The sequence below is a fragment of the Nicotiana sylvestris genome, chromosome 8 (assembly GCF_000393655.2).
Source record: "Nicotiana sylvestris chromosome 8, ASM39365v2, whole genome shotgun sequence".
Lineage (NCBI taxonomy): Eukaryota > Viridiplantae > Streptophyta > Magnoliopsida > Solanales > Solanaceae > Nicotiana > Nicotiana sylvestris.
The window spans coordinates 139,771,252-139,784,030 of NC_091064.1; the positions used below are offsets into that span (position 1 = coordinate 139,771,252).

General features: G+C 40.5%; 1 protein-coding gene across 1 annotated transcript; it reads left to right on the forward strand.

Annotated features, from left to right (window-relative positions):
- Window positions 1–11,850: 11,850 nt before the first annotated feature.
- LOC138875750 (uncharacterized) lies at window positions 11,851–12,522 on the forward strand. The gene is made up of 2 exons (XM_070154614.1): window positions 11,851–12,019; window positions 12,170–12,522. Exons 1-2 carry the CDS (start codon window positions 11,851–11,853, stop codon window positions 12,520–12,522), a joined length of 522 nt encoding a protein of 173 aa, XP_070010715.1.
- The last annotated feature ends 257 nt before the right edge of the window (window positions 12,523–12,779 follow it).

The window sequence follows — 12,779 nt, forward strand, 5'->3', positions numbered from 1 at the left end:
AAGAAAGTTGGGTTGCTATGGATGTGTATCAACTACCAACAACTCAAGCAAGTCACAATAAAAAATCAATACCCACTACCAAGGATAGACAATTTGTTCGACCAATTACAAGGTGCTAAGTACTTTTCTAAGATTGACTTATGATCCGGGTATCACTAATTGAAGATACAAGAACAGGATATTTTGAAAACAGCTTGCAAGACCCGGTATGGGCACTTTGAGTTTTTGGTAATGTCTTTTGGGCCAACAAATGCTCCGGCGGCTTTCATGGAACTTATGAATAGAGTCTTCAAGCCTTTTCTTGACTCCTTTGTGATAGTTTTCATTGACGATATTCTTATATATTCACGAAGTTGAGAGGACCATGCCAATCATCTCAGGGCAGTTCTGCAGACTCTTTATCAACACTAATTGTATGCGAAGTTCTCGAAATGTGAATTTTGGCTTGAATATATTACATTCTTGGGGCATGTCGTCTCCAGAGAAGGAATAAAGGTTCATCCTCAAAAGATTGCGGCTGTGAAGAATTGGCCTAGACCAATAACTCCAACAAATATTCGTAGTTTCTTGGGCTTGGCTAGGTATTACAGAAAATTTTGGAGGGGTTCTCTACTCTTACCTCTCCGTTGACTAAGATGATGCAGAAAGCAATTAAGTTCCAGTGGCCCGAAGCTTGTGAAAGGAGCTTCTAGGAATTGAAATCAAGATTGACTACTACGTCAGTGTTGACCCTACCAGAGGGTACAAATGGGTTTCTGATATATTGTGATGCTTCAAGGATCGGTCTTGGGCGTGTGTTGATGCAACATGTCAGGTTCATAGCTTATGCTTCTAGATAACTCAAGAATCATGAAAAGATCTACCCAACACATGACTTGGATCTTGTGGTGGCGGTTTTCACATTGAAGATTTGGCATCATTATTTGTATAGGGCCCATGTGGATGTATTTACGGACCACAAGAGCCTTCAATATATTTTTAAATAGAAGGAATGGAATTTGAGGTAGAGAAGATGGATGGAGTTACTCAAAGACTACGACATCAATATTCTATATCACCCGTGGAAAGCCAATGTTGTTGCAGATGCTCTTAGCTGGAAATCTATAGGACGTTTGGCTCACTTGGAGGCTTATCAAAGGCCATTGGCCACGGAGGTTCACCAATTGGCTAGTTTGGGGGTTCGCCTTGCGAACTCTAATGACAAAGGGGTGGTTGTGCAGAATAGGGCTGAATCATCGCTTATGGCAGAGGTCAAGGAGAAGCAATACAATGATCCATTATTGGTACAACTGGAGGAGGGGATTCATAAACATAAGACTACAACTTTTTCTCTTCGCATGGATGATGGTACACTAAGGTACCAAGGGCGGTCGTGTATCCCAACTATTGATGGTCTTCGGGAAAGGATCATGGTAGAAGCTCACACATCCAGGTATTCTGTGCACCCAGGTTCTACAAAAATGTATCATGACCTCAAGGAAAATTATTGGTGGAATGACATGAAAAGGAATGTGGCGGACTTTGTGGCAAGGTGTCCGAATTGTCAGCAAGTGAAGGCCGAACATCAACGTCCTGGTGGGTTAGCGCAAAGCATAGAAATTCCAATGTGGAAATGGAATATGATTAACATAGATTTTGTGGTAGGGTTACCGTGCACTTCACGCAAGTTTGACTCAATTTGGGTTATTGTGGACCGACTCACGAAATCAACACATTTCTTGCCAGTCAAATCTACCGACACAGCGGAACAATATGCTCAGTTGTATATCAAGGAAATAGTCAGGCTTCATAATACTCCAGTTTCAATGATTTCCGATCGAGGGACTTAGTTCACAGCTAATTTTTGGAATAAATTTTAGCAAGGTTTGGGTACACAGGTAACTTAGCACAACCTTCCATCCATAGGCCGACAGGCAAGCAGAGCGGACTATTCAGACGCTTGAGGACATGTTACGTGCTTGTGTTCTTGATTTCAAAGGTAGATGGGATAATCATTTACCACTCATAGAGTTTGCTTATAACAACAACTTTCATGCTATTATACAGATGGCACCATTTGAGGCATTATATGGGAGGAGGTGTAGATCTCATATCGGGTGGTTCTAAGTTGGAGAAGATGAATTAATAGGACAAGACCTCGTGAATAAAGCTATGGAAAAGGTTAAAATCATAAATGAATGGTTTAAAATTTCTTAGAGTCATCAAAAATCTTATTCGGATGTTCGTCGCAGAGACTTAGAGTTCAAAGTAGATGATTGGGTGTTGTTGACGGTCTCCCCTATGAAGGGTATTATGTGGTTTGGAAAGAAAAGAAAATTGAGTCCGAGGTATGTCGGGCCATATAGAATCACTCAAAGGATCAGTCAGGTAGCGTACAATCTTGAGCAACCACCTGAGATGTCATTAGTGCACCCCATATTTCATGTGTCCATATTGAAGAATGTAGTTGGAGATCCGTCCGCTATTGTGTCGGTTGAGACCATCGAGGTTAATGAGGAATTTTCATATGAAGAGATTTCAGTTGCCATTCTTGATAGGCAAGTCTGAAAGTTGAGAAATAAAGAAATTGCCTCCATGAAAGTATTATGGCGAAACTAGCAAGTTGAAGAAGCTACTTGGGAATCCGAGGATGAGATGAAAAAGAAGTACCCTCATTTGTTTGAATAGCCATGTAATAGTTCTATGAAGTTGTTTTCCATAAATTTTGTATCACTTGTTCAGCTAATGTAAAGACATTCCTTTTTGGTTATATGTTCCTTATGAGTCCACGGTCGATGTTGTTTTGTGTCATGTTGTGTCATTTGATCATACATACATATATGTGCTGTTAAGATATGTTTCTGGGCTCTCTGATAGGTGGATATGCCTAGTTACAAAGGAAACTCTAGCGAAATCTTTGGAAATTTAGGGTTGTTGGTATGTGGTGTGAAACTGAGTTGCATAAGGTGCTAATAAGTGAACCTTCAACCTCATTCGAGGACGAAAGATCTTAAGGGGGGGGGAGGATGTATGGCCCCATAAAATTCTTCCTAAAAAAACTGGAATATCATGGTGGCAAGTTAGGATTATGTGTTAGAGATTGTTGAACTGTGCATTCAAAAATTAGAAAAAAATGTTCGCAGAAGTATGATTTTCTATGGCCAATAATGCGGCCGCAAAATCACTTTGTGGGCCGTATAATGGCCGCAGAGTGAGGCAGTCTTTTGGGCTAAATTTTGATGTCATTTTGCGGCCCCATTATGCGGTTGCATACCCATTACGCGGGCCGCACATTGATCGCATATTTGCCTTTGAGATTTGTATGTGGGAGTTCTGTGGCGCATTATGCGGCCGCAGAATAGGTATGCGAACCGCAAACTGGTCGCAAACTGAGGCAGAAAAATGTCAGGGGTTGAGGCCAATTATGCGGCCCATTTGCGGACCGCAGAAGCATTATGCGGTCGCATATGCGACCGTAGATCTTTATCGGGACTCCTATATTCTTATTTTGAAACCCGACCCTATTCCGTTAAAAACACCCATTTTAGACCATTTTGAGCACATTTTTTGATATTTCTAAAGTGAGAGAGAGAGAGTCCTAGAAGGAGGGCCTAATTTTCATCAATTGTTTTTTTAATTCTCACTTAAAACTTTGAAGATATTCAAGTGAGGCACCTAAGTCTTCATCCTAACAGGTAAGACTACATCACCCCAGCTCTTAATTCCAAACATAGCTATAATTGGCCATTAGTGAGATAATTCATGGGGAAGAGGGTGATTACATTGCATGCATGTGTTCCTAGAAGATGTGGGGGAATTGTAAGTCAAAGATAGAGAATTGTAAATCAAAGATAGAGAATTGTAAATCAAAGATAGAGAAGTATGGGGAATGAGTTGGTGTAATCTTCTATAAAAGGACCATAAAACCTTAATGAACACATCATGTTTGATAAAATGCTCACGTGAGCTAGGAATATGATCATTTTCCTAATTATGGGTTCAATTGTGCTACATTGCTAAAATAGATTAAAGTTGCGAACATTCCGGAATATTATAGGAATTATGGAAAGCTCAATTAAGGTATGTATGGCTAAACCCCCTTCTTCTTAGAATCGAACCCCTGGTGTTTGTGTAATTGGTGGAAGTCCCTAAATTGATCATACTAGAACCGTTTGCCCTAATGTGATGTGTTGAAAGATTTATGTTCAATGATAGTTATAAATGTTTATCATGTCTTCATGCTATTTGAGAATGTGTTTAAATGTGGAATATATGTGTTGAGAAAGGTCAAGAATTCATGTCAAGAATTAAATAAAGCTTTCTATGCTAATTTTTATGAAAAGCCTCCGTGTGATTAAGATTTCCCATGACTTCCCCATATGCATGCAATGTCTCTTATGGTAGGCCTTATTGATGTGGATGATAATGTTATTTGAATGAATATAAAGGTAAACTTGAATTGTAAGATATGGCCATGTGCCAAGAACGATACAATAAATTGGGCTACTCGTGCCATGTTATGAAAGATGGGAAGGAAACGTTAATTGAGATGAACGATTGAAAGGATGATGTCTCAAGTGAGATGGCCTAGCCAATTGGGCCATGATCGGACACCATGCCACACACATGGTAGTAACTGTGCCGGATTGATTGGTTGAAATTGTGGATATGGTTGATGTCTCAAATGAGATGACATAGCCGATCGGATCGAGATCAGACACCATGTAGGAACATAGTGGTATTGTGGATTGTGGCACATGGAATTGAGATTATCAACCTAATAAGATGGAAATTTAACCGGAAACTATGTGATCCTTACTTGATATGTTTTTCATATTTGTTTGAAGCTCTTATTGTACATCATGACTGCTTCCTTTATGTTTCATTGCATTCTATTAAGATTGATGTTTAGCTCTACATACTAGTACTATTCGACAGTACTAACATCCCTTTTGTCGGGGGTGATATATATTTAAATCGATGTAGGTGGTTCCATAGCAGATAGTGTTGATCGCAGCTAGTGGCGCGTCCTCTTTCCAACTGACTTGGTGAGCCTCACATTATTTCGGGGTCCTATATCTTTTATATCTTATGTTCACCTTCTTATCATATTTTGAGGTATAGCCGAGGATTTGTTGTCGGTACTTTTGTAGCACTTTATTTTGTATTTACTTAGAGGATCTGTAAACATTTATGTGGGTTGTATATGGGTGTTGGGAAGGTCAATGGATTATGTTGTGCTTTGGATTCCTGTTCCACTAAATCATAAGGTGTATGTACTTTAAAACTTAACAATGATGTACCTAATGAATTGGCTTAGTAATGTACTTGTATGATCTCCTATTGTCTAATTGATGAAATCATGTCTTCTCTTGATCGTAAGTGAGTCGGGTAGAAAGTGTCTAACAGGCTTGCTCGGACGAGTTCACTCGGTTTAGCGTCGGTTGCACTCCCCGAGCTTGGGGCGTGACACTGACGCAAAGTATCGAGATGAGGATCAGAGGCTCATATTGTTTCTCTTCGTTTATACCCTGAAAAATGAGGGGGCTATCTGTATATGGTCGAAATCTAACTGGTCTATTATATGACAGATCGGGATTAAAATGTAATGGATTAATGATCGACCCTGGGTTCCATCGAACTAGGGTACGATCATCGAGTCCATGACCCCAGAATCAACTCCAACTCCGAATGAGCTCGAGGAAACATTATCAAACCAAATAACAGAAGGCCAAAATATCTGTCACCGGTCAGATATCACGGCGGGAATCTCAGCATGTATCAACAAAAAACTGGTTAATTAGTAAATTATGAGATTTTTTACCTTTTATAGAATTGTACTTAAAGTAGGATTCCCCTAGTATATAAAAGGGTTCTGTTTATTTATAAAATACGTTGTAACATGAATCCCAAAGCATTATAACTAATTTTCTTCCTACAAAATGCTGTTCTTTTGTATCTGATATTATTTGAATTACATCCAGTTCTAGTGAGACTTGCTTTTCAAGGCTATAACTGTTCAAGTCATACTTTTTGGATTGGGTATTGTTTCAAATGGTTAGGATATCCTTTGAAGTTTATATAGAAATTTTGAAAGCATTTGGTGAAGATTCGAGGTGGTTTTGGTTAGAATTTAGATTAAAACTCAAAGAAGAAGACATAGATAAAGTGTATATATTTTTATTCAGGTGTAGAACCAGCATAAAAAATATATACAATTAACATACTTGTATATAAATTGTACGTAATTATAGTTTTTGACCGAATAATGTACCAAATATTTGTTTTCAAGTTATAGATCAATTATAAATTTTGATTGAATTTGTATATATTTATGTAAAAAAACTCTAGTTACTTTCTATAAATAAGTAAACTTAGATAAACTTGGTAAATAAGTTAAAAATTTTGCAATTATTTAAAATTTTGCATATATACGAAACAATCCGAAAAAGATAACACAATTTGCCCATATTAATGCTATCTGTTGAAATTGAAATTTTAACGGATCAGCCCTTGTGAAATTTGGACTACGTCTTAAAGTCTAGACACTACAAGACAAGTCCATTCCTCCTCCTGAAATCCTAGAAGTTATTTAGGGTTGTTTGGAGGCTACTCTATCCGAAACCCTGATTTGGAGGCTATTCTATGATAATCCTAAGTTACACATATAAAAAAGGGTACATATTCCCTTGAAAAGACATCTCGAAAATTGAGATCTCTAGAAAATCCCATAAACTCATGGGATATTCACAAATGCATAATGATGTGGTTGGATAGATATCATTTTATGGAGATCAAATACATCCCATGAAGGTCTGCATCATCCTACATCGAGAAACACCTGCTCTAACCCTCGAATCACGGAGATAATCAGGAGTGAGTCACGGAGATAACCGGGAGAGAAGAATAAAAGATAAATAGAATTGTGCTCATAATTTATTAATAAAATATCCTTTTCTTCATACTAGTTTTGGAATTGCAGTTAATTTTATATCTCAAAAATTTATTGCAAACACTACCATTTGATTTTAAGCACTTGTCATGCTTATTCCCGTTTAGGCTAAGTAGTTGATTAGGAGGTTTTTATGTGAATGCTTGATGCTTCTCAATTTGACCTATTCAAAATGGTGGAATGATTAATATTTCATCAGTTGATACTTAGGTTCCTATGTCCTCTGGATTCTAGAAGCATGGAGCGCTAGATGCCATCTTCTTTGAGGTTTTCCATCCATGCATTCCTGAATTAATAACCATAAGATAAACATGGAGAACTTATAACGACCGGATCGGTCATTTCATGAATTAGAGCCACATTTCCCCCATTCCTACTTCTTTATGTGTTCTTCAGCTGTATTTCATCGTATCATGTTGGTTGGTTCAAATTTGGAGTGGTTTCGGGGTGGAATGAGACACTTAGTCTCCGATTTAGAAGTTTAAGTTGGAAAAGTCAATCGGATGTTGGCTTATGTGCAAACGATCTCGAATGGGAATTATGATAGTCGAGTTAGCTCCATTAGGTGATTTTGGACTTAGGAATATGTTCGGAATGTAAGTTGGAGGTCCGTGGTAGAATTAGGCTTGAATTGGCAAAATTAAAAATTTGGCATTTTTCAATCTGCAATGGAAATCTTGATATCGGGGTCAGAATGGAATTTCGGAAGTTTTAATAGGTTCATAGTGTCATTTGTGACATGTGTGCAATATATCAGGTCATTCAGAGGTGATTTGATAGGTTTTGTCGTCGTTTGTGAGATTTGAGAGTTTATAAGTTCTTAGGCTTGAATCCAAGGGTAATTTGGCATTTTGGTGTTCTTTTGAGTAATTGGAAGGCTCGACTAAGTTTGAGTGATGTTATGGGATGTGTTGGTATGTTTGGTTGAGGTCCCGAGGGCCTCGGGTGAGTTTCGGATGGTTATCAGAGTAAGTTTTACTTTAAAGAGACTATTGTTGTTGTTTTATTTTCTTCTGATTGTTTCCTTATATGTGATCACAAGAGTGGGGCCGCGATCGCAAAGGACTGTTGAGTTTGGCTATCGCAAACGCATGGCTGAGGTCACGTACGCGTAGAAGGATTTGGAGTGGCCGTGAGGTGAAGGAATTGCTCTACGCAATCGCACAGTGAGGGTCTCAATCGCGTTGTTTTGTGAGTTTGTTATCCGCGATCGCGTGTGTGTTTCTCAATTGCGTAAGGTAATCGAGGGGCAGTCCATTTTTGTGCTTCATGATCACGAGGAAAATTCCACGATCGCGATGAAGGAAATAACTGGGCAGAATGTTTAAAATTCAAAACGAGGGTTTGAGTTTATAATTCCAAAATTCAATAGAGAGCTCGGGAGAAGGCAATTTTAGAGGGATTTTCAGTGAAGTGACTGGGGTAAGTGTTCTTCAATTGATTTTGGTTAAATTTTGTGATTGTGTTCTGATTTTTATCATCTAAATTGGGAATTTGGGGTGAAAATTGGGGAAAAATGGAAGAGAATTGGAGAGATAGTTTTGGGGATTTGAATGGCCATTTGATTTCGGATTTCGATGAATTTGATATGGGTAGACTAGTGAGTGAATGGTCTTTCTAGTTTTGTAATTTCTGTCGAATTCCGAAATGTGGGTCCGGGGGTCGGGTTTGAGCCAAATTCGGGATTTTTTGTCTAATTTGATAATTTTCATGTGAAATTTATTCCTTTAGTATATATTGATGATAATATACTGAATTTTGTTAGATTCGGAGTATTTGGAGGCCGAATCGAGAGGCAAGAGCATCACGGGTTAGAGTTTTGTCCGGTTTAAAGTAAGTAACGATTGTAAATCTAGTCCTGAGGGTATGAAACACAGGATTTCACATTGTTTTACTACTTTGAGGTGACACATATGCTAGGTGACGGGTGTGTGGGCGTGAACCGTTGGAGATTGTGACTTGGTACGTCCCGTAGCAACTATAGAGTTGCGTATTTTGTTGAAAGTTATATAATATCTACGTGTTTAGAAATAATTCTTATAACTTGGGCTGAATGCCATGTTTGGGCCTTGTGATAATACTATTTGGACCCTCAGGGGCATTTTATTACTATTCTCTCACTGATTTGATTTAAAATCTATACTTAGTCACGTTTTTTCCTTATTACTGCATAATATAGTTATATTACTCTATTTTGATGCACATAAATGTTGTTTTGGGCCAAGTTCCCCTGGTTTTTACTGAAATGCCTGAGTGGCTTGTTAGGTTTATGACTGAGTGAGGCCGAGGGCCTGATTTGTGAGGATATGATATGGGATCGGGCTGCATGCCACAGCCTGTTTATTATAGGTCGAGGGCCAGAGTGATTGATGTCATGATTTGGCTAGTTATAGCGCTTGGGCTGATGGAGCCCCCCGGAGTCTTTACACACCCCTAGTGAGCGCAGGTACCTACTGAGTGCGAGTGCCGAGTGACGAGTGACTGGGGGGCATGAGTGGCGGTGAGTTATGCCCGAGGGGCTATTTATGAGTGACTCTGAGGCTTTGCCCGAGGGGCTGTTTATGAGTGATATCTTATACTAAGTGGATATTTATGACTTCATTATCTTCACTCTACTTTTGCATTGAGCCTCTACTGAAACTGTTGAAAAATATCTATAAATGATTTTCATCGAAACTAAATTTTTATGAGATGATTTGACTCAAATAATGATTTGTAAGCTTATTGTTTCATGTAGATCTTATACTATCATCCTTATGTGTTTTACTACTTGTCACTACTACTCAGCCTTTATTTATGGTTGTTACATACTGAGTTGGCGTACTCACGTTACTCTCTGCACCTTATGTGCAGATCCATGTGTTATTAGACGTTCGAGTGAGTGTTGATCCATCCACCGCATATCCTTAGAGTTGGCAAGGTAGTTGCATGGCGATCACAACCTTGTTCTTCTCCCTCCTATCTTCCTATAGCTATTTTATTAGATTTTCCTGACTGTCTTGGTTTTAGCACATTCAGACTTGTATCTTAGATGCTCATGACTAGTGACACCCGATGTCAGGCTTTTGTTTCCGCATTCTTTTTGTTGTTTTGGATTTCTTACGAAAGATTTCTATGATTAATAGTTGAAAATATATTTCTAAAATGAAATGTTGCGTGTTTTGAGTAATGAGTTGGCTAGCCTAATACCACGATAGGTGTCATCACGACTGGGTAGTTTGGGTCGTGATAAGTTGGTATCATAGCCTAGGTTATATAGGTCTAACGGGTCATGTGCAGGTTTAGTAGAGTCTTGACGATCGGTACGGAGGTGTAAGTACTTATCTTTGAGAGGCTACAGAACCTTTAGGAAAATTCTATATTCTTGAATTCTTATCGTGCGAAATCATTGATTCTGGTGACTAAACTTCTATTGTTTCATTCTCTCACAGATGGTGAGGACTCGCGCTACCGGACAGGGTGACCAGCCACTAGTACCACCAGCTAGGTCTACAAGGGTCGAAGGCCATGGTCGAGGCCATTGCAGGGGGAAGGGTGCAGCCCGCGCAACAGCTGGGGCAGTACTTGTAGACCCTCCCGTTGTTCTAGATCAGGTCCCATCCGTAGATGCTCCAGTGGGAACAACTCAGGAACCATTGTGATTCCTGGCCTTCAGGAGGTCCTAGCTCAGATTCTATCACTGTGCATTGTCCTGGCTCAAGCTGTCTCAGTTACTACGGTCGCAGTTACTTCTCAGGCCGGGGGAGGCACTGAAACTCCCGCTGCTCACACACCTGAGCAGGTTGTTCAAGGACTTCAGACACAGGGGGCACCTCCAGCCTAGCCGGTTGCAGTTGCTCAAGACTTTATAGCTCATGTTATGCTAGAGTACGAGCAGTGCAGATTGGAGAGGTTTGGGAGGCTCCAGCATCCGTCATTTGGTGGTGCTGAGGATGAGGATGCATATGGTTTCTTGGACAAGTGTCAGATGATGCTCTAGACTGCAGGTATTCTGGAGACCAGTAGGGTCTCATTCACTACTTTCTAGTTTTCTAGGGCTGCACTTAATTGATGGGAGGCTTACAAGAGGCGTAGGCCAGTTGGTGCAACGCCCCTTACTCGGTAGCAGTTCTTCATTCTCTTTTTGGAGAGTTTTATACATGAGTCTTGCAGGGAGGAGCTGCACAGGAAGTTCGAGCATCTTCGCTAAGGTGATATGTCTGTTACATAGCATGAGATGCGGCTCTCCGAGTTGGATCATCACGCGGTCTGGTTGGTTCCCACAGACCGAGAGAGGATCAGGAGGTTTATAGATGGCCTCAATTGGCTGCTTATGACCAGAGAGAGGGCGTCTGGTGCCACATTTGATGAGGTTGTTGACATTGCTCAATAGATTGAGATGGTTCGTGGTCAGGAGAGGGTTGAGAGAGAGGCCAAGAGGTCTCGTGGTTAGGGTGGATTCAATGGTGCTCCTTAGGGGATCAGTTATAGCACGACAAAGGCCATCCATTTAGACATGCTCAGTCAGCTCACCCAATTCACCGTGGTGCATCATTGGGCCATGGTTCTCATCAGGGCCATTCATCACTTGGTGCCCTCCCAGCCTAAAGTTCGTCTCGTGCTCCATCAGTTCAGGGCTCTTCCATGCTAGGTTCTTCTACCAGTCATCCAGGTGCAAAGGGTTCCCATTAGTCCCTGCCCCCGAACTAGGGAGTTGTTTTGAGTATAGAGAGTTTGGGCATATGTGGAGGTAGTGTCCTCGTCGTCATTAGGGTTCATCTTAGCAGAGGGGTCAGCCATCGACTTCAACTCCAGTTACTTCACCACCCGCCTAGCCAGCTAGGGGTAGGGGTCAATTAGCCAGATGTCACCCTAGAGGGGGAGGTCGATCAGGGAGTGGTCAAGCCCGTTTCTATGCATTCCCATCTAGACCAGATACTATGGCTTCAGATGTGGTGATCATAGGTATTGTTTCAGTTTGTCATAGAGATGCCTCCGTATTATTTGACCATGGTTCCACATATTCATATGTTTCATCATATTTTGCTCATTTTCTGGATATGCCCAGGGAGTCTTTAGTTATATCTGTTCATGTTTCTACTACTGTAGGTGATATTATTGTTGTAGATCACGTGTATCAGCCATGTGTAGTGTCTATTTGGGGTTTGGAGACCAGAGTGGTTTTGTTGTTGCTCAGTATGGTTGACTTCGACGTGATATTGGGTATGGATTGACTATCTCCATGTCATGCTGTTCTAGATTGTCACGCTAAGACTGTGGCCTTAGCCATGATGGGATATTCGAGGGTTGAGTGGAGTGGTTCCATAGATTGTGTGCCTGGAAGGGTGATTTCGTACTTCAAGGCTCAACGCATGGTTGAGAAGGGTTGCTTGTCTTATTTGGCCTTTGTGAGGGATGTTAGTGCAGAGGCTTCCACTATTGATTCAGTTCCAGTGGTCCGTGATTTTCTGGATGTATTTCTTACAGACTTGTCGGGCATGCCGCTTGATAGGGATATTGACTTCGGTATTGATTTGGTGCCGGGCACTCAGCCCATTTCTATTCCACCGTATTGTATGGCACCGGAGGATTTAAAGGAATTGAATGAGTAACTTTAAGAGCTCCTTGATAAGGGGTTCATTCGTCCTAGTGTGTCACCTTGGGGTATGTCTGTTCTATTCAGGAAGAAGAATGATGGCACTATGAGAATGTGCATTGATTATAGGCAGTTGAACAAAGTCACAATCAAGAACAAGTAGAATTTGCCTCGTATTAATGATTTATTGACCAGCTTCAGGGAGCGAGAGTGTTCTCCAAGACTGATCTTAGGTCAGGGTATTACCAGTTGAAGATTAGGGACTCGGACATT